This window comes from Capra hircus, chromosome 10, assembly GCF_001704415.2.
Source record: "Capra hircus breed San Clemente chromosome 10, ASM170441v1, whole genome shotgun sequence".
Lineage (NCBI taxonomy): Eukaryota > Metazoa > Chordata > Mammalia > Artiodactyla > Bovidae > Capra > Capra hircus.
In genome coordinates, this window is record NC_030817.1 from 18,604,157 (window position 1) to 18,630,910 (window position 26,754).

Consider the following 26,754-nt stretch of genomic DNA (forward strand, 5'->3'; position numbering starts at 1 on the left):
TTAACATACCCCGGCACACCTGGTGCTGAAATCATATCCCCAAATGCTGACTCCAGTGACTTACTTCTATATGTTATGCACATCATTTGGTGGGTACTTCATCGGTATAAATCTTGAGACATTTAACAGCTCCTACAGGCCTCTTTTCAGGTGCCCACTCTTGAGTGTCCTGGATACCCATTGTGATTTTTTTTTTTGGATAATGGATTCATGATTGAGTTCATTTCCAGGGGGGAAAACCCCTGGGCCTCGTCTTCTTCCTCCAGACTGTTTGATGACTCTTGCAGCTGGCCGCTCTGACCTTATCTGACTCCTTGCTGGTAGAGGTTTATGGAGCTTTTGTTTTGTTTTCTTGCGGCCAGCTTAGCAGCTTGGAACGATACTGGCGGAGTGACATGGGTCCAAAGTGGGCTGTTCTGTGTAACTTCTTGTTCCTCTCAGTTGCCTGGGAGATCAGTGAGCCCAGTTATCAAATGCTGCTGCTGTGTTCAGCCCTGTGGACGATCCAGGGTGGAGAAAAGTGATCAAAGTTCCTAGCAAGGTGCACTGCTTCATTCATTCAGTAACTCGATATTGAACTCCTCTCCTGGGCCAGGCCGTATCTTGAGTACTGGGGGTATAAGGGCAGACTTGATTCTGCCCTCATGCATCTAGGGAAGGGCACTGTCAGTGCAGTGGGCATTCAGTAAATAAAATATCGTCATTAAGGCTATTCCTGTAATAATCGTAGTGACGTTATTAATGGAATAGTGAGTGCTTTACTATCTTGATGAGATTATGGGAAATGAAGACATCATATTATCACACCCAGTGGTCTGGCTCCCTGTAACTTCTCCTTATCAAACCAGCAGACTCTTGAGAGTCAGGAATGTGTTCTGTGTTGTTGTTATTGTTTGTTTGTCTCCTGGCTGGAGGATAAGAGTTGTAAAGGTTCATCACTCCTTTAGCTGGAGTAGAACACCAGGTGTTTGAATTAGGAGCTTTGACCCTGGGGATTTGTATTCTGAGAGTTACAGCCCCTGAGCGTCTTCCTGGAACTCCAGTCTGGGATCTCTCTCATTGACACCAGCTCCCTTCCTTCCTGGCCTGACTATTTTTTAAATTTTGTCACGGCACGCAAGTTTTCTCTGTTTGTGGCGTGAGCGTCTCTTACTGTGGAGCGTGGGCTCTGGAACTCACAGGCTTAGTAGTTGTGGCGCTTGGGCTCAGTTGCCCTGTGGCACGTGGGATCTTAGTTCCTTGTTTAGGAACCTGCATCTGCTGCATTGGAAGGCAGATTCTTAACCCCTGGACCACCGGGGAAGTCTCATGGCCTGACTTCTTATAAGGACTGCAGTGTTTTTAAACTGTAAACAGAGGAATTATGGATAGATGGGAGTTTGACTTGTAAGTTGTTCTTTTTTTAAAAATAGTCTTACTTAGATGTAAGTCACATACCATGTATTTATCATCCTTTTAAAATACACAGCTCAGTGCTTTCAGTATATTCATAAAGTTGTACAGCCCTTAGTACTGTCTAAGTCCTTAGCATTTTCATCAACCCAAACAGGAACCCTGTACCCACCAGCAGTCACTCCCTGTTTCCTGCATCCCTTCACCCCTGGCAGCCACTGATACACATTCCATCTCTATCAGCTGACCTATTGTGGACATTTCATATAAAAGGAATTATATAATATGTAACATTTTGTGTCTGGCTTCTTTCACTTAATATGATGTTTTCAAGGTTCATCCATCTTGTAGCATATATCAGTACTTTTTATAGTTGAATAATATTCAGTCATTGTATAAATATACCACATTTTGTATATTCACTTATCAGTTGATGGACACATGGGTTGTTTCCATCTTTCACGGTTATCAATAATGCTGCTGTGAAGATTCATGTTCAAGTTCTGTATGGATGTATGTTTTTAATTCTTTTGGTTTATACCTAGGAGTAGAGCTCCTGAGACATGTGGTAACTCTATGTTTCACTTTCTGAGAAACTGCCATGCTGTTTTCTAGAGTGGCTGTGCATTTTACATTCTCATCAGGAGTGTTTGAGCATTGAAATTTCGCAGTATTCTCACCAGAACTTGCCATTATCTTTTCGATCATAGCCATCCTAGTGGGTGTGAAGGGATATCTTATTGTGGTTGGTTTGCATTTCCCTGATGACTATGGTGTTGAGCATCTTTTCATGTGCTTATTGATAATTTATGTCTTTTTTGGAGAAATGTCTGTTCAAATTTTTTGCTTAATATTTAATTAGGTTATTTTTTCTTACTGAGTTGTAAGAATTATTTACATATTCTGGACCATTAGTCCCTTATCAGATATGTGGTTTGCAAATATTTTCCCCTGTTCTTTGGATTGTCTTTTCATCTAATGGTATCCTTTGCAGAATAAAAGTTTTTAATTTTGATGAAGCCCATTTTATCCATTTTTTAAATCTTGTTGTATTGCTTTTAGTGTCATATATGAGAAGACATTGCCTAATCCATGGTTGCAAAATTTCCTCCTATGCCTTCTTTTAAGAGTTAATAGTTTTAACATTTTTATGACCATTAAGTTCTTATATACTGACTGAGGCTTTCAAAGTTCCTGTTAGCTGTTTGCTAGGGGTAAGTGTAGGAGAAGGCAATGGCACCCCACCCCAGTACTCTTGCCTGGAAAATCCCATGGACGGAGGAGCCTGGTGGGCTGCTGTCCACGGGGTCACTAAGAGTCGGACACGACTGAGCGACTTCACTTTCACTTTTCACTTACATGCATTGGAGAAGGAAATGGTAACCCACTCGTGTTCTTGCCTGGAGAATCCCAGGGACAGGGGAGCCTGGTGGGCTGCCATCTATGGGGTCGCACAGAGTCAGACACGACTGAAGCGGCTTAGCAGCCGCAGCAGGGGTAAGTGTTGGGTGAGAGGTATTATCCTGAGACTTCTTTTCCTTGTCACATTGACAAGTCAGTTGAGGAGCCTTGGCAAGCACTTAATTCTTGGCAGGTGTTTCTAGCTATTTTGTGGTTTTCGTATTTCATTGTCTTTCCCCTCCCTCCCCCCTTTTTTGGGAAGGTAACAAATGAAGAGGACTTCATTAGGAAATTGGACTGCAAACCTGATCAGCATCTGAAAGTGGTTTCCATTTTTGGAAATACTGGGGATGGGAAGTCTCATACCCTCAACCACACTTTCTTCTATGGCCGAGAAGTCTTCAAAACCTCCCCTGCCCAGGAGTCCTGCACTGTGGGAGTGTGGGCAGCATATGACCCAGTCCACAAAGTAGCAGTGATAGACACGGAAGGGCTCTTGGGAGCTACAGTGAATCTAAGCCAGAGAACACGGCTGCTGCTTAAGGTCCTGGCCATCTCAGACCTCGTCATCTATCGAACTCATGCAGACCGACTGCACAATGACCTCTTCAAGTTCCTTGGGGATGCCTCAGAAGCTTATCTGAAACATTTCACTAAGGAGCTCAAGGCTACCACTGCCCGCTGTGGCCTGGATGTCCCCTTGTCCACCTTGGGCCCTGCTGTTATCATTTTCCATGAGACTGTGCACACCCAGCTGCTGGGCTCTGGTAAGTATATGGGCTTTGGTTGTCACACATTGACCTTTCTGGGTTCCCTGGGCTGCAGTAGTGACTTGGCGTTGGTAGATTGCCCAGAAAAATTTCTGCCTGGGCAAGACATAAGGAAATGTTTCAAGAAGGATGGCGTGATCAACCATGTCAGAATCTGCTCATGGGCAGGATGAGGACTGAGAATTGCTGATTGGCTTTGGCGATACAGAGGTCCTTGGTGATCTGGGTGAGACCGTTTGCCAGGGATGGTGGGCCTGATCAGAGTGGGATCAAGAAAAGAGAAGGAAAAAACTTAAGGTAGTATATTGATCTCTTTCACAGAGTTCTATAAAGGGAAGCAGATAAGTGACAGCAGGAGGCTAATGTCGGATTTCAAGGAGTTTTCCCTTTTTTGAAATTTAAGACGTGAGGTATTGCAGATACTTGTGTATTGGTGAGAATGATTCACTAGAGCAGGAGTGATGCACAGGTGGAGGGCTGACTTTAGGAGCGTGGGCGGCTCATCTGTAACAACAGGAGAGAAGGGAGATTATATGGACACTATTACGGGTAAGTAAGTAGACGTGGTGGAAGTTGTCTTATTGTTTCTGTTTTCTTAGAGAAATAGGAAGCAAGAGCATCGCCCGAGTGGGAGGGTGAGAGAGCAGGTGCGACGGTGATTGGATGCAGGTGGGGGCAACAGGGTTGGCTCCAAAAGCAGTTTCATTATGAACGTTCATTCAGTTAACAAAGTGTATTAAGTGCACAAGGTCACGTGCTGACTGCCAGGACCCCAAAGTGAAAAAATAAAAAACAATTCCCACCCTCGAATAGCTGATAGTCTAGTTGGAGAGGCCACACGTGTTCCGTTCTGTGGTGGGTGTCGCTCCTGGAGCCGTGAGTGTGCAGAAGAGGGACACTGTACATGTCCTTGTGGTATCTAGGAAAGAGGAGGTGACATTGAACTTTAGAGACTGGCTACATAGAGGAGAGGAGGAAGGATGGTCTAGGAAGATGAACCTGCAGTGGTTTGAAGGAGCTTGTTGTATCCAGGGAACTGTAGGTATTTGTACACCGAGTTCCTGGATTCTGTTCCTGCCGATTTCAATGTATCCTCCTCAAAGGATGGGGAGTGATGTTTTTTAAAAGCTTATTCTTTAGGTCACGTCATACTCCTGCTTCCAACCTGTCAATGGCTTTCCATTACATCAGGATACAATCTAAACTCCTAATTATAGTGTCCTCACTCCTGCCTCTGTCTCTGAACTCTGCTTACCCTTCACTCCCTCCACTAGCTCTACCAGACTTTTCTCAGTTCCCATCTTTGAACATGCTACTCTGTCTAACCCCCACAGCTTCCTCCAGCCAGCCATCCTCTTTCAAATTCAGCTCAACTCTCAGGCCTTCGGAGCCTTTGCCAAGTGTCTCCTTTAAGATGGTCCTTCCTGCACCCTGGTGGTCCCGTCTTGTTAGATCACCCTGTTCATGTTCATCAGGGCAGCTGCCGCTCTCCAAAATCATCCTGTTTGTTGTGCTTACTGGTTTTTGATCTTTTCCCCTTGGAATGGAAACTCCAGGAAGGCAGGAACCTTGCCTGTCTTATTCACTGTTGCTTTTGAAGAGCCTGAGTGAGTGCTTGGCGTACAGGGGGCTGTCATCAGATACTTGCTAAATGAAGAGGTTCAGCGTGTCTGAGGCTTAGATTGTGTGGGAGGGAATAGTGGACACACTCAGGGATCAGATCATGCATGGATGGCCTTGATTTAGGTCTCAAGTATGACAAGATCCCTTGAAGGATTTTAAGGAGGGAGTTAATGTGATCAGATCTGTATTTTCAAAAAGATCCCCCACGGCCTGTTGCAGGATGAACTAGAGAGGCACGTGAAGAGGCAGGGAGGTGGCCAGGAGCTTACCACAGTACTAGATGAGGAGTGATGGGGCCTGAGCCAGGGCAGGGCAGCAGGCAGGGAGTGGACACACTGGGACCATATTAAGGAGTTAGAATCCGAAGGATCTGGGTCTAGGATACCTCCTGTGATTAGCACTTTTATGCCACTTTGGGTCTTCACAGCTTTGGTGAGGGGAAGGTCTAATCTCCTGTTGAGGGTTTTGAAATAACTAGCCTTTCAAGGTAACTTTTTGTTTCCATAGGCTTTACTTAAAAAAAAAATCTTACTTATTTTTGGCTGTGATGCGTCTTTGCCGCTGCATGGGCTTCTCTCTAGACGCCCGCAGCTGGCGGGGCCACTCTCTAGTTGCAGTGCGCAGGCTTCTCGTTGCAGTGGCTTCTCTTCCTTCGGAGCACAGGCTCTGGGGCATGAGGGCCTCAGCAGCTGCGGCTCGCGGGGTCCAGAGCGCAGGGGCTCGCGGGCTCCAGAGCGCAGGGGCTCGCGGGCTCCAGAGCGCAGGGGCTCGCGGGCTCCAGAGCGCAGGGGCTCGCGGGCTCCAGAGCGCAGGCTCAGTGGTCGTGGTGCATAGGCTCTGCCCCTCCGCAGCATGTGGGATCCTCCCGGAAAAGATATCGAACCTGTATCTCCTGCGTTGGCAGACGAATTCTTCACCACTAAGCTATTACGGAAACAGCCCCCCCCCCCTTTTTTTTTCTTTTGCTTTATGCCTTGCACTATGCCAGGTGCCTGTTTTGTTTTGTTTTTAAATAAAAGCTGAATAACAAATATAACATTGTTTTCCTTAAATTTTTAAACATTTTAATTTTTTTGCCTGTGTCACACAGCATATGGAATCTTAGTTCCCTGACCAGGGATCGAATCTGTGCCCTCTCCAGTGAAAGTGCAGAGGTTTAACCACTGGCCCACCAGGAAAGTCCCAACATTTTCTTAAAAATAAGTGCAGACTTAATGTATCTTTGTTACTCAGGTCAATCAACAGCAGCTATATTTTACAAACGAAGAAACTGAACTTAGAGAGCTTAGGTTATGTAACCAAGGAGGTTCCAGCTAGTAGGCTGCAAAATTGGGATTCTGAATCCAGAGTTGTTTCTGGATCCAGAACTTTGGCTACTTCTCTTTGATGACCGTACCTTTAAATTGAGCTAAAGCCATATTTCCAGTGTTTAATTGGAATGATTTTGTTGTTAAAATATTAAAGGAAATTATGCTGTATGACTCAGGGAATTCCAACCGGGGCATGGTCACAACCTAAAGAGGTGGGATGGGGAGGGAGGTGGGAGGAAATGTTCAAATGGGAGGGGACATAGGTAAATCCTATGGCTGATTCATGTTGATGTTTGGTAGAAATTAACACAATCCTTCAATTAAAAAAATACATTTTAAAAGCAACATAATCCTTTGTCAGCACAGAATCTAGTTTCTAAAGAATAAGATAATTTAGGTTTAAAAAAATATTAAAGGAAATTAAACCCAAAAGTCCTTCCAAGTTTTATCTCCAAAATGATTATTGAATCTGTTTATACTGGTGCTCCCTAAATTTCTGGATAAATGTTGGAGAAACTACGGGAAGGCTGATAGCCTCACACGTTGGCAGTTGTCTGCAACTTCACCAGCATAAGACCAGTGCTTCCAGAGCAGCTATTTATTTTAAATGCTCATTAGAAGGTGACTGGTGAAATCCATCCATAGGATGGAAGACTGTGTAGCTGTTAAAAAGGAGATGTCATCTCACAGTGTATCAAGTGTACAAGGACACACGCTTACCGCATGTTATTAAGTGATGAAAGCAAGTTGCGCGTATGTGTTGGGAATTATGTAGGAAAGAAATCTGAAAGGGTAATCACCGGACTATAGTTCCCTTTGAAGAGTAGGAGGAAGTAGAGGACCTACGTTTCTTTCCTTTTATGCTTTGACATGTTTGGATTTTTTACAATGAGCACATTAAAAAACAAAAAGACACTTCTAGTTAAGAATCCATCTTGTAATGCAGGGGACTCCAGTTCGATCTCCGGTTGGACTACTGAAACCCACACATGCTGTGGAACAACTAAGTCCTCGTGCTGCAGCTCGAGAGCCCGTGAGCCACAGTGGAGATCCCTCGTGATGCAGCTTAGACCTGCTGCAGCCGTTGAATACATAAATATTAAAAGTTAAATAAATGACTGATTCTTTTTTTTTTTTTAAAGGTACTTCCTTGAAGTGTAACACACATACCAAAAAGTGCACGTTGTATCAAAAGTGTATACCTGAGCCCTTTCACAAGCTGAGGGTACCTGTGACTTCAATACCAAGCCATGATCCACCAGCACCCACTTCACAGAAAGCCCTGCTCGTGCTTCCTTCTAGGCAGTTCCTTCCGTCCTGACTTCCAACAGCATAGAGCGGTTCTGCCTGTTTATGTACTTTATATTTACAGAGTCGCACCACATATTCCTTTCATAATGAAAGACAGGAGACTTTTTTTGTTAAAGAAAGGCCCCTGTTCACACACCTGTTTCCGCTTGTCCAGATCACCCCTCCGAGGTGCCGGAGAAGCTCATCCAGGACCGGTTCCGGAAGCTGGGCCGCTTCCCGGAAGCCTTCAGTTCCATTCACTACAAGGGGACGAGGACCTACAACCCTCCCACTGACTTTTCTGGGCTTCGGCGTGCTCTGGAGCAGCAACTGGAGAACAACACCACCCGTTCTCCCCGGCACCCGGGCGTCATCTTCAAAGCCCTGAAGGTCAGTTGGTTTCTGGCCTGAGTGCTTCTCACTGGGGCACCAGTGGGTGGTGAGGACACTCAGTTCTCCAGCTTCTGTCAGTGCTGGTGATTAGAAACCTGGGCCGGAAAGAGAGGGTCTGTGAAAGGAAGGGCATGAGTCGAGTGTGTTACCTGTTGAATGGCGTCCTCTTGCCAGGAACATGAATCTCGGATGATAATTAAAAGGCCCTCATCTTGGAGAAAAACCTTGTTTGACCATTCTTTATAATAAAGATATCAACTCAGTTCCTGTCAAGATTGCTTCCGTTTCCAGGTTTACTTTGTATACACCTCTGTGTTACTATGCCTGCAGGCGGAGGGCAGAGGAGCAGGAAGGGAACAGGGTCTTTGGAGCAGTGCTGGGAGTGTGGGATTTGGAGAAAGGACAGTGTTGACATGAAGACTTGAGCTAGGGATTTGAGGGTGCCCTGAGGGTTAGGGCATAGAGCCCGAGACTGGAAGAGATAGGAAAAGCAGTTTGCATAAAGCTAGGCCGGCCCTGGTTGACCCAGGAACAGACTTTGGACATATGCTGATTTGCTTCATCCATGGAGTTTAAAAGGTTTGCAGTGGGACACAATGTAAGCAATTTCTGCATCTGGGTAAACTGTATATGGAAGTTCATTATACTATTCTTGCAACTTTTCTACAGGTTTGAAATTACATCAAAATGAAAAGTTAAAAACGAGGGAATGAAAAGTTACTACTCAGACAAGTTTATGGTTTTTGCATAGTGGTTACTAAAGGCTATGTTTAGTAACCTCACAGAATTCACATCTTGAAATACTTTAATGCCCAATTAGTATACATGTACTAGTAATATACATATCCAGGGGTTTGGGAGGTGATTGGGTCATCAGAATGGAACCCTCTTGAGTGACTTTAGCACCCTTACAGATGGAGCCCCAGAAAGCTCCCTAGCCCCTTCCACCAAGTGAGGACACTCTGAGAAATCACCATCTGTCAACCAGAAGGCAGACCCTCGCTTGGAGGCTGCCATGCAGCACACTCATCTTGGATTTCCAGCCTATAGGACTGTGGGGAATAAATTTCTGTCGTTTATAAGCTTCCTAGTCTGTGGCATCTCATAGTATCCTGATTGGACTAGAAAAACGTGGGACTCTGGAGGCAGGCAGACTTGTGTTGGGATCCCAGTTCTGCCATTTACGTGTTGCTTGGTCTTAGGAAATTAGTTTGTCCGTTCATCCATTCAACAAATAAATGAGTGGATCTCCGTGTTAGAGTTTGAGGTGCTGGAAATAACCGTGGAGAATAAGATAGACAACAATCTTTGCCCTTACAGTATCCTTCTTCAGGGGCTCCCCAGGTGATTCCACGGTAAAGAATCTGGCTGCCAGTGCAGAAGATAACGAGTTCAGTCTCTGGGTTGGGAAGATCCCCTGGAGGAGGAAACGACAACCCATTCCGGTGGTCTTGCCTGGAAAATCCCACAGAGAGAGGAGTCTGGTAGGCTAAAGTCCATGGGGTCACAAAGAGTCGGACATGACTGGCCACACATGTCCTTGTGATGGCTTAGAGGTAGTCAGGTGGAAGATTACACCCAAATATTGTGAGCATTCTTAAATGGAGGCTGAATCTGTACTGTTATACAAAGGGCTGTAAAATCTGATCCTTAAGACTATTGACAACTAGGCCAATGGCTGCATTACAGAGTTCCTTAGGTTTTCGCAAAGTTGACCTAGCTTAGTGTTTACAGAAGCCCTTCAGGGACACCAGGTGCCATGAGCAGTAAGCCGTGCTCAGGGGTTCGCTCAGGGGTTCTACCTCGCATCTTGGATGTCCTCCTCCAGGCCAGTTTGTCAGGGCCTTTTCTGCTGTTAGTGTTGTTAGTTACTTTTGAGAAAAAGAGTTACACTGTGTTTTTATGAGGTGATATGATTGATGAAACTTTCTGTGATTAAAACGAGCCTGGTCAGCTGGAATTTTGAGGACTCTTGGTAACTGTTGGCCTCAAGAGTTTACCTGGATCTTGTATTTCCTGTTCTCTGAGGCAGGGTCTGTGCTGTACTGAGGTGTGGGCCCACGGCTCTGTCCATGGGATGGAGTTACCTGTTTAAGCTTGTGTTTGGGGCTCTCCTCAGGGAACTCTGGGGTCTTGCAACTTAGTCAGATAGATCCTTGAAAAAATTGTTTTGTATTTTTTTGGTTGTTTTTAACCTTCTTTAAATTAGAAGTTGTTCATTCTCTGATAATCACACTTATAGAAAGCTACCTTTAAGGTCTGCATTAGGCAAACTGACCTAGGAGAGGTTTATTGCTGTTAAAATACTCTTAACAGAAGTCTTCATAGTTCATAACAGTGTATAATATAATGGCCATTTATTTTTGTCCACTTATTTTTTGTTTTATGTTGTTGTGTTTTTTTTTTTAAAGTGGCCTTGCATTCTTTTTGGAACAGAAGAGTGGGGATGGTCATAAACAGATAAATTCTCAGTGCCAAAGTAGCTTGTTTGACTTTCTGTTTCTGCCATTTTTTTCTTTCTCCACTGGTATTTATTCTTTACCTTGTCCAGTTCCTTACTGACTCCCTGAGGAAACACTTTAAGAAGGCTTGGGATATATTCTAGTATGATTTATATGATTTTGTTTCCTCTGTGATTTTCTCTTTATTTTACATGAGATACACAGAGTATTGTTAGAAAAAAATGTATAAACCTTTTGGGAAAATTGAGAGGCACTGTGTGCACTGTGAGGCAAGACTGTGATGGCCAAATAAAGAAATCTCAACCCTCTAGTAAGACCACCACCATGCAAAGGTGAACACTGACAGGTTTGGCAATAAAATATCAAAAAGGATATGAAACCCTGTAAACTCTTACAAACTTCTGGTTGAGGTAAAATTAGTACAGCCAGTTTGAAATGCAGTAGTATAAAGAAATGCTTAATGTATATTCCAACTATGTCATTTCTAGAAATTGGCCTTAAAGCAACTCTTCCACAGGAACACAGAGACCTATATGAGGATGTTAATGGCAACATCCTGGTAATAGCAAAGAAAAAAAGCAAACTAAGTGTGCAAAAAATAGATAAATGGGGCATTATGTGATTCTTTGCTACTTATTTTAAAAAGAGAATTGGGGTTGTGATGTATCTATGTGCACTTATATGCTTTGCTTTTTTTTTATGGAGTGTTGAAGCCTAGCGTTTTTTCCATGCTATTAAATATCCTATAAAACCATGTGTTTTTTTTTTAAATAGCTGCATGCTTTTTCATTTATATGGATGGGTCGTTTTTTATATGCAGTAGTGCTGCCCTTACTTTAATAGTACTTGCCATTTTTCCTTGTGTTTTCTGAGTACCTAAGGTATTGCCCACATTCTGCCTGCTTCCTCGGGTGAATTGCAGCTCCCAGTGCTGCTGGCCACCCTCTCTGTGGAGTATTTACTGATGTCATGTTCTGTGCTCTGCTCTGACTGAATTCATTCATTTTATCCTCATACCAACTCCGAGGTTGAGAAACACAGGCACAGAGAAGTACGCTAATTTGCCCGAGATGACTTGTCTAGTGAGTGGTGGAGAATTTGCTGTTTTAATATTCACTTATTTATTTGGCTGGGCCAGGTCTTAGTTTGCAGCCTGGCACTCGGGATCTTCGGTCTTTGTTGTGGCACGTGGAATCTTTTTTAGTTGCAGCATGTGGGATCTAGTTCCCGACGAGGGATTGAACCCAGGCCCCCTGCATGGGGAGCGCAGAGTCTCAGTGGACCACCAGGGAAGTTCCAGTGCTGGGGAATTCGAACCTGGTAGTCTGCCTCCCAAGTCTGTGCGTTTAAATCTTCTCAATAGTTACTCGACTTTTAAGAAGGTCAGAAGATGGGTCGTCTTTAAAGGTTCTTGATACATACTGCCAGTTGCCTTTAGAAAGAACATTCTTATAAGTTGTATATGAGTGTTTGATTACTTTAAAAAGTTATTTTTTTAGTTGCAAAAGCAATATGTGTTTGTAATAAACGATTGAAATAGTACAGATTCAAATAGTACAATTCCAATAGTAAGGTATGATTTAAGTCCCTTTCACTCCTGTCCCCCTGACTGTATGATAACTGTTATAATACTTTCTGACATACGCTTCCAGAAATTTTTGGTGCTTCTTCAGTGCATACAGAAATATATGTATGTAATGTTTGTATACATTTTCTCCCTAAATAAGTCAGATCATAGAGAAGTTAAATCTTTTTTTCCTTCCTCATATTCTTTTCATGTTCATTATTGAACAGGAAATGTGATGAATGAGCAAGATTGAGGAGTTGTAGAGTGTGTGTGTGTGTGTGTGTGTGTGTATATATAAGACCTTCAGTCACTTTCTGCTCTAGCAACCTGCCCGTTTGTTTCCCATTCATTCTGCTGATCTGGTCGCTCTTCCTGCCATTTAGCCTCGCTGTGGTCCAAGCCCCAGTTCTTTTCCTCCAGGGGAATTTTTCTCACGTTTTAACCTCTCACTTGTTTGCTCAGTTTCCACAGTAGCAACAGCTCAGATACCTACCAGCAGAGCACATTCTCACTGATGAAGTAAGTCTGTTTAAAGAAAAGAGATGCTCAGGTCCCTATTGACCAAGGAAATAGAATATTGAATTAACTGTTGTTGCCTGTATTTACAGTTATGAATAATGGAGAGAACCATTTTAAGGTTGGATTCTTACAGGTTTTATGTAATACCTCCTTTAGCCTCCAATCTCTAAATGTAGGAACTCTGACTCTCTAATTCTGTCACATCAGGAAGCACCTGTTAAGTATTTACGAAGTTATTATATGTTTGGGGGGGAGGTGGCATTGTGGATTACATAAGAGTCTCCATTTTGAATTAGAAAATTCACTGCTAGCCTTTGATGACTGGAGTGAAGCTTACAGGTTAGATAGTAAGAGCTGTGCTGTTGTCAAGGCAGCTAAATTTCAAGATCATCTAGTCTCCAGGCAGCCTTTTCCAGACTGACCTCAAATGCTTTCCCAAGCTTTCTCAGGAAAGGTCCTTCCCTGCCTCTTATGGCTTTGGGGCCTCAGGAGGGAGAGAGCACAAGAAACCCTGGAATTATGTGAGACTTGGAATTCTTGAAAGAGATGAAGTATATGGATTAGGTGGTAATGTCCACACTGGAAAGAAACAGGCAGGTTATAGAGGAAGGAAGAGTGTCTCCTTACCCTTGTATCTAAAACACATGAGCATCAAGTTTTTTTTAACAGTTACTGTTATGTTTCTATACTTTTCTTTTGGCTGCATCCTCCAGCATGTGGAATCTTAGTTCCCTGACTAGGGGTCAGACCTGTGCCCCCTGTAAGGGGTGTATGGAATCTTAGCCATTGGACTGCCAGGGAAGTCCTGTTCCCATACTCTGGATTCATGTAAGTCCTCCTGATGCTTGTCAAGGTCTGATTCATCACCGACTGCCGGCTCTTCAGTGAGTTGTGAGAAAAATAAGATGCTTGTGTTACCAGCATTTGAGAGGATGGGTGGCCAGCATCTGAAGAGGTAAGGCTGGTTGGTCTTGGAGTTCTCTTTCTGATGTCATAAGAAGTTACTGTTGCCTTGGCAAAGAAAAGCCAACAGTTGTCTAGTGCCGATGACAATGGAGGTTCTCTGGGGATTCGTTGCATGGCGATCAGGCTGCAGATTGCTTCGTGCTAAGCCTTGAGATACTCAGAAATGTCCTCATTTTTCTGAAGATCTTCCGGAGAAGTGAATCAGGCCACTTGAACAGAAGAAACCTTTTGCTGTCACTATTATTGGGCTGCAATTTTACGTTTACTGGGGAGTGGCGTGCCTTCTGAATTCAACCCAGCTGTTGGATTCACGCTAAATTTGATATTTTTCCTAAGGAAAAGTATTACTTAGGTTATCCTTTCAGTTACCTTTTTAAAAGAGAAACCGATGGCTAAAAATGCTCTTCTTTGGGTTTCTTTATACATCTTTAGTAGCTTCTGCATTCCTTATTTAGCTCTCTTTTTTTTCTTTCTTATTTTAACACTGCATTTGGTACTTAAGCATCTTTTTGCAGCTAAATATTCACCCACAAATGGAACCAGGCATGAAGACTAGGGAGCTGTCATGGAAAGGAGAGAAGCTCTTATATCCCTTCTGTTGGCTGGGTCAGTTGGTGAGCGTATCTGAAGGAGAAAATTAGAGAATTCTCAGCGTAAAAAATAAAAATATTAATCGTGGTAGCTCACGGTTTCTGAGCTCTCAATCTATGCCAAGTGCTCAATGGAGTAACTTCATTTGATCTTCACAGTGTAATCCATGGAGACCCCTGCTGAGGAAGGTGGTACTAGCCACCCCCATCTTACAGATAAGGAAATTGAGGCACTTGAAGAGCTACCAACTACAGGATGAAATTTTTTGTGAGGGGTCCTCACATTTATGCAAATTTTCCATTTGGTTTCATGCTATACCCAAGTTTATTTTTTATGTAAAAATAACTTCCTGGGACTTCCCTGGTGGTCCAGTGGTTAAGACTCTGTGCTTTGACTGCAAGGGGCATGGGTTCAATTCCTGGTCGGGGAACTAAGATCCTGTATACCGCATGGTGTGGCCAAAAAATAAAGCAAAAACTTCCTCCCCAAATCTTTCAGTAAATTGACAAATTAGGAAGATGATGCTCTATTTGCCCACCAGCTAGCCCCAGAGGGTTAGGCACACAGCTGTTTGAGAAACACAGCTGTTTGAGAAATACAGAAAGAGTTATCAGTGATTTGGCCAATCAGTGAGTAGTTAGCCGTAAATTAGAGAGGCCTGTGGGTGTGGGATAAGACCTAGTGCAGAGGCAGGGCCAAGGTGAGGAGGAGAGGATGGGTAAGTTGGTGTGTGCATGGGGCTTGGTGCTGGGGCACTTCATTGCAGAAGTCCTAGTTGAGTACTTGTTAAGATGTGTGCTGGACTAAGAGGAAGATCCAGAGGTAGTACATTCCTTTCTCGGTATTTGTGATCTAGTCTGGGAGATGGGATACATATGTCAGGCTTATAGCTTTGCCTCATCACTCACTACCTGGTTCAGATGTTGAGGACAGGAGGTGCTCTGAGAAGGCAAAGTGTGATCTTCCTAGAGTGGTTGGGAAGGCTTCATGGAAAAGGTGAGACCAAGGATAGGTCCTACACAGAAGTAGGAGAGAGGAGGATGGTGTAGGCTTGACTCTGCTGGGTTTGCGTCTTGTTAATTCTCTTTAATATTCACATGTATATTCCTTTATAGTCTGTCTCCAAATCTTACTTGTTTTCCCTTAGTTACTTTTTACAAAATTACTACCAAGAGAAAAGGACGTATATGTATTAACCTTAGATTTTGTTTTTTGGTCCAAGTCAGGGATTGCCACTTGGTCAGCCGTCACTGGCAGGTGGTATTTTGTGGGCATGTTCATTATCTTTCCAGGAGCTGAATTTGAATGCACATGGGTGAGTCCCACACCCTTAGTCTGCCACACTCTTTGCCACTACTCTTGTCTTGAACACCTGACCTGACTCAACACTGAGAGCTTGTGCTTTTGAAAACACTTGGTTTACAACTCAGGGTATTAGGCTTCACTGGGAAAAAGGAAAAGGATTTTTAATAAATAAGTGTCCTTAAGCGAAATTCCGTTTAGAACTCGAGAATCTTAGTTTAGAACCTAACCTGCCCCTTTTCCGAATCTCATCTTAAAATTTCTTTCACCTTTTTACTAAAGAAAGTAGCATCTTGTCCTTCTGTTTTAAAGCTACTTTTTTATCTCTTCCCCTGAGTAGTGCCTGGCTGCCACAGAAAGAGTTGAGACTTAGGAACTGTGAATATTTAATAATTTTTGAAGCCTAGAAAGCCTATTTATATTTAATTCATATGACTTTTTCCACTGCATATGACTGAAGGCTTGGAGGGAAAAAAAACCAATCAATCAGCCTGAAGAATACTTTCAATATAAAGTAGTGAACACAAAGAGGATTAAAAATGGAAGCTTCCTTTAAACATAAAAATTTCAGTCTGTTATTTCACATACCTTTATCTTTTGGCATTTATTTTGGCCGTTTGCTGTCTTTTGGGTTAGTTACTGTAGTTGATAAAAGGCTTCCAATACCTAGAATAATTCCTCCTTGCTTTTTGGCTGATAACCCTTTTTTCTACATAGAGATAATTCTGTGGCCAGTAAACTCCAGTGAGTGTCTGTGGTTAGAACTGGTGGAGACGCCCAGAAAACTCGCAGCGCACTTCTGAGCTCTGTCTCCCTCTGACTTCAAGCCAAGCCACCTTCTCGAGTGTCGCTTTCTTTCCCAGCTTCGCAAAGATGAAGTGGGCACTCGTCAGTACCTGGTGGTTTTGAATGACCGGTGGAGTGTGTGACGTGTTTATAACTTCCAAGGTCATTAGGAGAGAACAGTAACTTCCTTCTGAGCTCTTGGGAAATGGGCTGGTTCTTTCTGAGGTTTCCTGTGGTGAGGATTGGTGTAAGTCAGGCCAAGAAGGTGGAGGGGAAGGAGCAGAAGTCGCTGGCTTCCCGCTTCTAGCTGCAGAACCGGTAAGAAATAAGCCAGCAGTGAGGGCATGTTAGAAAGGCAGGCAGTGGAATGCCCAGAGCTCCGAGCTCTCTGCTGAGGCCCTTCGCATGTCACCTTCCCTCCACGCAGGCTCTGAGTGACCGCTTCAGTGGTGAGATCCCCGATGACCAGATGGCACACAGCTCCTTTTTTCCAGACGAGTATTTCACCTGCTCCTCCCTGTGTCTCAGCTGCGGGTAAGTCCCCACCGTGGGAAAAGAGCCTCAGAACAGTGCTTCACAGACTTCCCTGTGCCTGCAGATCACTTGGGATCTGCTTAAGTTAGACTGTGACTAAAGGATGGAGTGGGGCCTGAGATAGGGTATTCCAACAAGTTCCCCGGTGAGCCTGATGGTCCAAGGACCACACTTTGAGGTTGTGGGGGATTCCAGGACACATGGTTATGAAGAATTCCCTGAAGATTCCAACCCTGTTTAGATGTGAAATTGACTGGTTTGAGTAACTATCACTGCAGAAAGCTTTCAGTTCAGTTCAGTCGCTCAGTTGTATCTGACTCTTTGCGACCCAATGGACTACAGCACGCCAGGCTTCCTTGTCCATCACCAACTCCTGGAGCTTGCTGAAACTCATATTCATCGAGTCGGTGATGCCATGCAACCATCTGTCATCCCCTTCTCCTCCTGCCTTCAGTCTTTCCGAGCACCAGCGTCTTTTTCAATGAGTCAGTTCTTCATATTAGGGAGCGAAAGTATTGGAGCTTAGCATCAGTCCTTCCAATGAATATTCAAGACTGATTTGCTTTAGGATTGACTGGTTGGATCTCCTTGCAGTCCAAGGGACTCTCAAGTGTCTTCTCCAACACCGCAGTTCAAAAGCATTTAGCACAGAAAAGCAAAAGCATGGAAAGCTTTAGGTTGCCTGTTTTTCTGTGTTTCTCTTACCAGAGCTTTCAATTCTAGTCATTCCATCCATTCACTGTGTGCACAGCACTGGGGTAGGTATCGGTCCTAGTGGATTCCTTTCATGATGAGGGCAGATGCCTAGAGCACCTTAGAATTATCCAGGGAGCTTTCCAAATGATTGAGGCCTAGGCTTTGCCTCCAGGGTTTCTCACTTACCAGATTTGGGGTGGTGCCTCAGCATTGGTGTATTTAAAATGCTCCTCAGGTGACTCTGATGTGTAGCTGAGTTGAGAACATTGAGTTAGGGCAGTATTCTCAAACTTTATGTATGCCTCGCCTCAGGATTTTGTTAAATGCAGATTCAGAATCAGCAGGTCTCGGTGAGATGCTGTGTTTCCAGCCGGCTCCTGGGTCATGCTGGTGGCCCTTTGTTACAGGAGAAAACAGCAGTGATTCTCAATTTTAGCATGCCTCAGGAAAACCTGAAGGACATGTTACAACAGGTAGTTGGGCCTTTCTCCCAGTTTCTGATTCAGTAGGTCTGACGTGGGGCCTGAGAATTTGCCCTTCTGCTAAGTTCCCAGGTGATACTGATGTTGCTGAATGGGGACCACACACTGAGGCTCACTGGATTAATTTGAACTGTTGATAGCTACTCACTCACGGGCCAGCGACTTGTTGGATGCAGCCTGGGGGTTTAAATGCAGTGTGTCGGGGTCAGATTGCAGACTGTGTCTGGCAGACACTGGCCCACCTCTCCACTGCTTTCGTCACTTCATCTTCTGGTCCTGTCCTCCACATTTGCCCATACGGGGAGACCTGAGCCTTTTCTGTTATGAATCGCCTTTTTGCATCGATACCTATAGGCCACCTTCTGGGCCACCATGTTTGCTCTGAGTTTGTAACAAGGACTTGGTCCTTGGATTATACAGTCCGTGCTATGGAGGACTGAGGCTTGTCTTAGAGAGGAAAGAGGGATGTTCGTTGCCAGTGTGACTTCGTTTAGCGGGCCCCATGAGCCCAGCAAGAGAGGCTTAGACTCTGTTGGATCATCATCACTTTCCCATTCTAACTGTGCCTCACCAGGGTTTCCAGAGCTTTCCCTTCTGTCACAGTGAAATTCTAAAGTCCTGGTCCCTGGTTTTGCATTGTCAGGAGAGCAGAGCTCGCTGTTCATTTGGAAGGTTTTCTTGTTCAGCTTAAGCCTCCTCTTAATGCGTTGTCAGAATTTGAGGGTCAGGTTTTGTTTTGCATCTTGGCGGCCTGTTCTGATTAAACTTCTTATTTCATGCTGTTGGGATGTTTGAGTTCCCTGAAGGCTGTTCAGGTTTTATCTCTCATCAAGGTGCTGTCTTCTGGCTCCTCCATTCCTATTGAGGGACCTGGTGGTTTTCCAAGAAGAGATACCCTTTTGGCCCTTTCTCCTCATGCAAGAGTAATAGGTACACTACCTGTGTAGCACTGCTGATTGCAAGTATGAGAGAGGCCCTTAAGTTTCCAAAACAAACTGCTGTCTCTCTGCTCCGTATTTGGGGCCCAATTAGTAACAGGGAGTCTAGTTTTGCCCCTGCATCTGGCTTAATGCTTGTGCGTAAGCGGCCCTGGCTCCTTTTAGCAGCTTCATGTCAGCTTTGGTGCCTCCCTCAGGGCTGGATGTAAGAACAGCATGAATCACGGGAAAGAAGGGGTACCTCATGAAGCCAAGAGCCGCTGCAGATATTCCCACCAGTATGATAACCGGGTTTTCACCTGCAAGGTGAGTCCGCCCAGCCTCTCCTCCAGCAGCTGGCTTGCTGGCTACACTCCCCTCTTGGGAAGACTGGCTCAGGACCACCCTTGACAGTATCCCAAAGTATTTGATATTCATTCAAATTGAGTCTCCAGCCATTAAAAACTCATGTCCATTGCCAGGGGCCCCTGGGCTTTACATTTTTTAAGCTTAAATCCCCCCCTTATTCTGTTGAACCTATATACCAGGTTCATCTACTACACTGAGTGTTTATTCTTAAGAGTGAAATTGCTCTTCAAAAACCCAGTTTGGATGGATTTCTCCTGTCTATGACAGGGATAGAATTTGTAGCTCAGTTTTGGGCCCCTGGAACGGGTACACATTCAGATCATAATCATTCAGGGCACTGGCTTCTCTGGAGAAAGACTTTCCTCTGCTCTGCTAAAACCCAGGGTCTGTAAACCCTCAGCAGGTCTGGTTTGCAGGCAGTGGGGCTGGACAGGGGTGTGGAGAGGCCAGGGGGTCTGGCGGACAGAGCGGAAGCTGGCACAGTGCTCCGTGTTTCAGGCCTGCTACGAGAGAGGCAATGAAGTCAGCGTGGTGCCCAAGACGGCTGCTTCCACTGACTCCCCCTGGATGGGTCTTGCAAAATATGCCTGGTCTGGGTGAGTTTCAGTGGCTGGCACTTGGGTCTGTTTGTCTCTCCAGGCCTCTGATGTGGGGTTCTAGTATCTGTCTGCCTTCCTTGTAGGTATGTGATCGAATGTCCCAACTGCGGCGTGGTCTATCGTAGCCGGCAGTACTGGTTTGGGAACCAAGATCCTGTGGATACGGTGGTGCGGACAGAGATTGTGCACGTGTGGCCTGGAGTAAGAGCTGTTTTATTTTCCTGTTTTCTCTTCGGGTTGTCCAGTTATTCCTGTGTATGGGAAAGTGGAACTTGTTTACAATGATGGTTAATCATGAATTTCAATATATTGGTGGTTTAGGAAGCTATGATCTGGAGTGCCTTTTTTGTTCTAGACACTTCATTTTTTTCCCGTTTCTTGTATAAATATTAGAAACACGACTTAAACTAAAAATTGATATATAGTTAAACCGCCTTAGCAAATAAAACTGTATATTCTCCTCACTCATTTTCCGTATGTATGTTTGTATAGATACAATTATAATTTATGTGCCACTTAACTGCTTTTTTCTTGTACAACAGTTTTGCTTTGTTTCCATATTGCTTTCAGTTTTCATGATTTTCATTTGTAATCACTGTGTAATAATCTGTCTAATGTTATAGTTTGATTTCCCCATTCTCTTCATTTTGAACATTCATGCTGTTTATGATTTTTTTATTATCAAAGAAAATGCTATCGTGACCATCTTCATGTAAGAAAGCCTTTTCTTTGTTTTGGAGTATATTCTTCTTGAAGTATATTCTAAGAAATATAACTACTATGGACCTTTACTGTTTTTGAATTGGATTTTTAAATTCAAGATGTTGGAAAAACAAATCTATTTATGAGGCAGTGATACAGTGCTTTCATTCTGGATTAAACCACGATTCACACTTGGAATTACCCATCAATCACAGCACATCCAAAGCCTTTTCCCTTCATGGAAGAAAGATAAGCGATTTTCTACGTGTTGTTTGCTTCAGTCGTGTCAGACTCTTTTCAACCCCATGGATTGTAGCCCACCAGGCTCCTCTGTCCATTGAATTCTCCAGGCAAGAGCAGTGGAGTGGGTAGTCATTGCCTTCTCCAGGGCATCTTCCTAACCTAGGGATTAAACCTGGGTCTCTTGCATCATAGGCAAATTCTTTACCATCTGAGCTACCAGGGAAGCTCTTTTCTATAAGGGGTGGTGTTCCCCTTCCTGGGTGATTCCTAAAGCAACAGATCCTAACCCAGCCTGGGGTGGGAGACCTCTTGGAGGAGGTGTCCTCTTGACAGGATTGTTTTATTTCCCGGGTTGTATATCTCACAAGCAGAATAAGTTCTGAATTGAATAGGTGTGCAAAAAGTCCTGTGGTCATCTTGAAGAGTAGTATCAGCAATGACTCATAGCGTATGATGTTGCTTAGAAGCCAAAGGGATTCTGTCCTGATCCTGCTCTTCTCTGCCAGGGAATCTGTGGTTTGAGTTGGCTGTGTAACTCACCTGAGACCCCTCTCCCTCCTTCCCTTTACTCCTGTCACTCAGAATGTGATGGGAGCCTGCGTTTTCCTTTCAGACCGATGGATTTCTGAAGGACAACAACAACGCTGCCCAGCGCCTCCTGGACGGGATGAACTTCATGGCTCAGTCGGTGTCTGAGCTCAGCCTCGGGCCCACCAAGGCTGTGACGTCCTGGCTGACAGACCAGATCGCCCCTGCCTACTGGAGGCCCAACTCCCAGATCCTGGTATGGCGGCAGGATGCCCTGGGTCCCTGGCACAGCCCATGCTCCTTGTGTTGCTTCGCCCTGCCCTTAGCTTGTTTTGCAAGGAAGGCTTGGAGTCTCTCTCCCAGCCGGATGAGCTTCCAGAGTGTTGGAAAGCGTGTCTGCTGATTTCCCCTGTTATTTTCTGAGTGTTTCCGTTGTGGTAGATTTTAGTTTACTTTCCCACTAGAGCCAGTTGTTACTGGTCAAATGTCTGAGGTCATACCTATAGACTGTGGACGAAAGGGAGCCTTTAGAGGTCATTTAGGGTCACCCCCAGCTTGATACACAAACCTCACGGCTCCCACATCAAGGGAGCCCTCAGATTTGGCCCAAACGCTTGTGACAGGAGACGTGTTCTCCTCAGCGTCCCAGAGGCTCATGAGAAGCTGTGAAAGACATGAATCCTCGTTGCTTTTATGGCTGAAATTACATAGTCCTTCCTGAGATCCCTGTGACTCGGCCAGGTGGGTGTGAGGTGCCTTTCCAGCACTTCTTGGAAGGAAGTGTTGATCACAGCTGTGCTCCAGTAGGGGGTTCCATGTGGCTGGAGGTCTTAGGTCCCCTCTGTTGGGACCATCAGGGCCCTGCCGTCCTCAGATGACCCTCAAGGCTCCCTGGGTTGACTTTCTCAGCTGAGCAGACATGAATGACGCCTGCCTCTCTGTTTGTTTTGGGCTTGGACCAGAGCTGCAACAAATGTGCTACGTCCTTTAAAGATAACGACACCAAGCACCACTGCCGGGCCTGTGGGGAGGGCTTCTGTGACAGCTGTTCATCCAAGACCCGGCCGGTGCCCGAGCGGGGCTGGGGCCCTGCGCCCGTGCGGGTGTGTGACAACTGCTACGAAGCCAGGAATTCCCAGTTAGGTAACGTGGGGCCCAGGAGCCGCAAGGTGGAGGGGGACCCTCTCCTTGGCACTGGGTGTTGGGAATGGGACTCTCACCTGCCCAACCCTGCTCCTCCCCGCCTCACTGTGAGAGCAGTTGCTCCCCTAGTCTTGCCCAGGCATCCTCTAAGCTCTTTGTTAACTGGGTCCTGGGGGTGCTGTTCCTTGGGTGGGAAGGGTTAAAGCTGTCCTATGTTTACCATAGGCTTAGACTGAGTCTTCTCCTGGAGGAGGTTCTAGGTCATGCTCCTGGCCCGCTGTAAAGGAAGGTTATAAAATAGCTCCAGAGGCCTGAGGTAAAGGAGTGGCAGACCTCACTGGCTGTGGTGTGGGTGCCCACAGCCCAGACCCTTGCCACCCTTGCAGAATGGCACAGGGTGCCCTGGGAGAAGCATCTAGAATTTCTCATTTGGGGAATGACTCGGAGGTGATGGCATTTCCTTCACCATTGTCTGCAGATGTCACTGAGGCACAGGGGGACGACGAAGGTGGGACGCTGATCGCTCGGAAGGTGGGCGAGGCCGTGCAGAACACTTTAGGAGCCGTGGTGACAGCCATTGACATACCACTAGGTGGGCCTGGCAGTGCCTCTCGGGTGCGGTGTACGTGGGTGAGGGCTCGCGGAGTGCCGTGCCTTGGGCTGTCGTTTTGTCAGCCTGCTGACCTGGATTGAGTTGGGCAGCAAGGACGCGACTGAGAATTTACTTTCCCTGCTTCATGCTGAATACCTTGGTGGTTTCATGTCTATTCCTGGAGACTGTCCTCTTAGGCCATCTATTGCTGCGTAATAAACCACCTGAAAGTGGAAAGGCTTAAAACAGTCACGTCTCAACAGGAAAGGCAAGTGTTCTTCTCTAAGTGGCATTGCCGGGAATTATTGCTGGATTTTCCAGTATGGCAGCTGGATGGATCTTGGGGGGCCAAGCCAACCTCACATGCTGGCTAGCCTGGCAGGGATGTCTCGAAGGCTGGGCTCATGAGAACTTCCCCCTCACCCCTATTCCCTGTATTCCCCACACCTCTGCACGTGTTTTCTCCAGTGCTAGTGACTCCTTACGTAGTGCCTCAAGGCTCTGAGACAGGCCTGGACCTGGAAACTAACTCTTCCACTAGAGTCTGCTGTAGTCACAGAACCTGTCTAGATTTGAGAGAGGGGGCAGGGCCTCAATCTGCCACACCAGCCAAGCTGTTATTCCTTTAAGATTTAAGAGAGCCACTCACCTGATGTGAGGGGATGGGCTTATAACCAGGAGGGGAAGAGGGAGATGAAGGGAAACCTGCCAGTGTGTGGAGGGCTTAGGCAGAGGTGACTGGGCCTGGGGCATTCCAGCCCTTCATAGGGGAGAGACCAAGGGCTCCTGGGTGGCTGTGATGACAATTGCTTGGATCAGATTTAATCACCGTGGCTCACAGAATGAGCTGATGACAAGCTTTTGACTTGAGAGTGTAGAAATAGATGGATTGATCCATCCTGGAGGCTCAGGTTGCATCCGCTCTCAGGTGACCAGGAGGGGCAGGGGCCGCCCTTGGCAGAACCTGCCAACTGTGCTTAACAGGCACTCACCTGCTGAGCACTCACTGGCTGTTGGGTCCCAGCTCATCAGACACTTTATTTCTTGTAATCTTGTAACTGCTTTTGAAGGTGAGTTGTTACAGATGAGTAAACCCAAGGCCCTGAGACTCTAAGGAACCTGTCAATCCCACAGCTAACTGACTCAGGCTCAGTGGAACTGGGATGAAGCCAAAGCCCGAACTTCACCATTGCCCCGGTGGTTCTTAATTCAGCCGTAGTTTAGGCTCACCTGGAGAACGTAATAGATAGGCACATATCAGTGCCAGACATCCTGACCTGCATGGTAGGGGGTGAGGGAGCCCTGGTGGAGGGGGTGATGTGTGCATGCTAAGACTGTGAGCCAGTGAAGTGTCTGCCGCTGGCGTCTCGCCCGGTGGGACTTGGGGTGCTGGGTCCCGCATGTGCCGCCCGTCATGGCCCCTTCCGTGACGCAGGTCTGGTGAAGGATGCGGCCAGGCCGGCCTACTGGGTCCCAGACCACGAGATCCTGCACTGCCACAGCTGCCGGAAGGAGTTCAGCGTCAAGCTCTCGAAGCACCACTGCCGGGCCTGCGGACAGGGCTTCTGCGACGAGTGTTCCCACGACCGCCGGGCTGTCCCCTCGCGAGGCTGGGACCATCCTGTCCGAGTCTGCTTTAACTGCAATAAAAAGCCCGGTGACCTTTAACCCCAGCTCCCTCTCCGAGTCCTTCACAATTCCTTAGGTTCTCAGGGTTAGAAATGAGGTCGCGTTGAGGTAGGCCCTCCTCCTGGTCACCTGTGGCGGTGTGTGTCCTCTCTCCTCGTCCCGGTGGCCCCTTTCCCACTGTGGGGTGGCGGGTGGGGGGCTACAGACAGCGAGCCGGGGCGAGCCGGGCGGCGGGCCCGAAGGTGTGAACCCCGCCAGGGCAGGCGGCCCAAGCAGCTTAGAGCAAAGGGGAATGAACTCTAATCCAGTGCATTTTATTTCAGTTAAAAATAATAAGTACGTAAATATATATATATATATATACACACACACATGCACACCCGTATATACATACGAAAGGAACGTGGAGCACGTTCAGGCTGCCACTGGCCGTGGACACCCACGCGGTCCGTCCCCAGCAGGGATTTGGGGGCAGCGGGCAGCAGGTCTTCTCCCCACGAAACCGAGCCAGGTCCCAAGGCCACTGCACCGCTAGTCTCCCTCTGCCGCTTCTCTCCGAGCCTTCGAAGCCTTCGTGCCCCTCGGCTGCCAGTGTAGGAGCTTCCCAGGGACCTTCTGCTGGGGGTGGCCTGCGGGGGAGCTCCCTGGGCCCTCCAGAGTCAGATCCCAATCCCTGGCCTTGGCCTGTTTCAGAGACCACCCAGCTTCGCGTGCAGGTCACGGACGGGTGGAGGGTGTGGTAGGGTCCCTGGACCCAAGGAGTCCCCAAGCGCAGGTGGCGTGATGGCCCTCGAGCAGGGCCGGGCACGGAAGGAGACGGCCTTCCCCAGCAGTGTTCCCTGCTTGTCGATGCTTCCATTCGCTCCACCACTTGGCTTTCCCGCCCAGCAGCGGAGCACCTGCTCCCACCCTCCCCTCCCAGCCCCCGCGAGCCCCCCATCTACTGAGTGTTGCACTAGGGTTCTTGCTTATTTTGAAGTGTCTTAATTCTTTATTCCCAGACACACGACCCCTTGAGCTGTTGGAGGGGTGGTCATGAGAAATCTTCCAGGGAAACAGAGCACAGAACGGACTGTTAGTGGTTTTTTCAAAGTATATACAAACATTTCAGCGGATCATTACGAAAAAATTCTCCAGTCCTGGCGAGAGAAGTCACATGAACTTTTGTTTCTCAAGAGCTGGGACATCCATATCTGTCGTGACTGGAAAGAGACCGTTGTGCTGAAATACTGTCATCATGGTGGATTTTATCGTCAATGGCCAAAAACGAAGAATTTGAAGTGACACAGTTCTTGACTGAATTGGGGGGTGGGCCAAGCTTCAGGGAGGTACGTGGTGGTCACTCTTGGCGTGTCACTGTGATGTGAGCCCTGGAAATGTGTTGGTCCCTCTCAGACCTGCTTCCTTCCCGCCTCCTGTGGCCCAGTGACTGAGGCCTGCTCTAGTACTGTGTATGATTAAATTCGCCGTTATAAAGGAATTTTCCTGCGGAATATGGACTGTGGCCTCTTTCCTTTAAGTTCATCAGTATCATCTTGCTACCTCTTTCTAGTTGATGAAAAATGAAAGAAAGTGAAGTTGCTCAGTCGTGTCTGACTCTGTGACCCCATGGATTGGAGCCTACCAGGTTCCACCATCCCTGGGATTTTCCAGACAAGAATACTGGAGTGGGTGGCCATTTCCTTCTCCAGGAGATCTTCCCAACCCAGGGATTGAACGCGGTCTCCTGCATTGTAGGCTGACGCTTTACTGTCTTAGCCACCAGGGATGTCCCCTAGTTGATGCAAGCTGGTGGCTTTTCAGAGCAAAAGCCAAGTGAGAGGTGAATTTTACTTGTAAATATCTCAGTTTATTCCCTGGGAATGCTCTCTCCCAGAAGAGATTAGGTGTTTCTAGTGACCTATGGAAACACTGGGAAGAGACTCGTCTCCTTTTCTATCTGCCCTTT

At 46.3% G+C, this 26,754-nt stretch overlaps 1 protein-coding gene across 2 annotated transcripts in view; it reads left to right on the forward strand.

The window, feature by feature from the left end:
• The window catches only part of ZFYVE1 (zinc finger FYVE-type containing 1), a 44,872-nt gene extending 18,573 nt beyond the window's left edge, over nucleotides 1–26,299 (forward strand). Inside the window, exons 3-12 of one of the 2 annotated variants that reach the window (XM_018054006.1) lie at nucleotides 3,056–3,560; nucleotides 7,962–8,176; nucleotides 16,800–16,906; nucleotides 19,220–19,328; nucleotides 19,869–19,966; nucleotides 20,053–20,170; nucleotides 21,528–21,698; nucleotides 22,405–22,585; nucleotides 23,064–23,177; nucleotides 24,613–26,299. In XM_018054006.1, the coding sequence (XP_017909495.1) occupies nucleotides 3,056–3,560; nucleotides 7,962–8,176; nucleotides 16,800–16,906; nucleotides 19,220–19,328; nucleotides 19,869–19,966; nucleotides 20,053–20,170; nucleotides 21,528–21,698; nucleotides 22,405–22,585; nucleotides 23,064–23,177; nucleotides 24,613–24,845 (1,851 nt within the window). In that variant the 3' untranslated portion in view covers nucleotides 24,846–26,299. Of the gene's footprint in view, nucleotides 1–3,055; nucleotides 3,561–7,961; nucleotides 8,177–16,145; nucleotides 16,691–16,799; nucleotides 16,907–19,219; nucleotides 19,329–19,868; nucleotides 19,967–20,052; nucleotides 20,171–21,527; nucleotides 21,699–22,404; nucleotides 22,586–23,063; nucleotides 23,178–24,612 lie in introns of those variants that run through there. The other variant, XM_018054007.1, reaches the window with a different exon arrangement.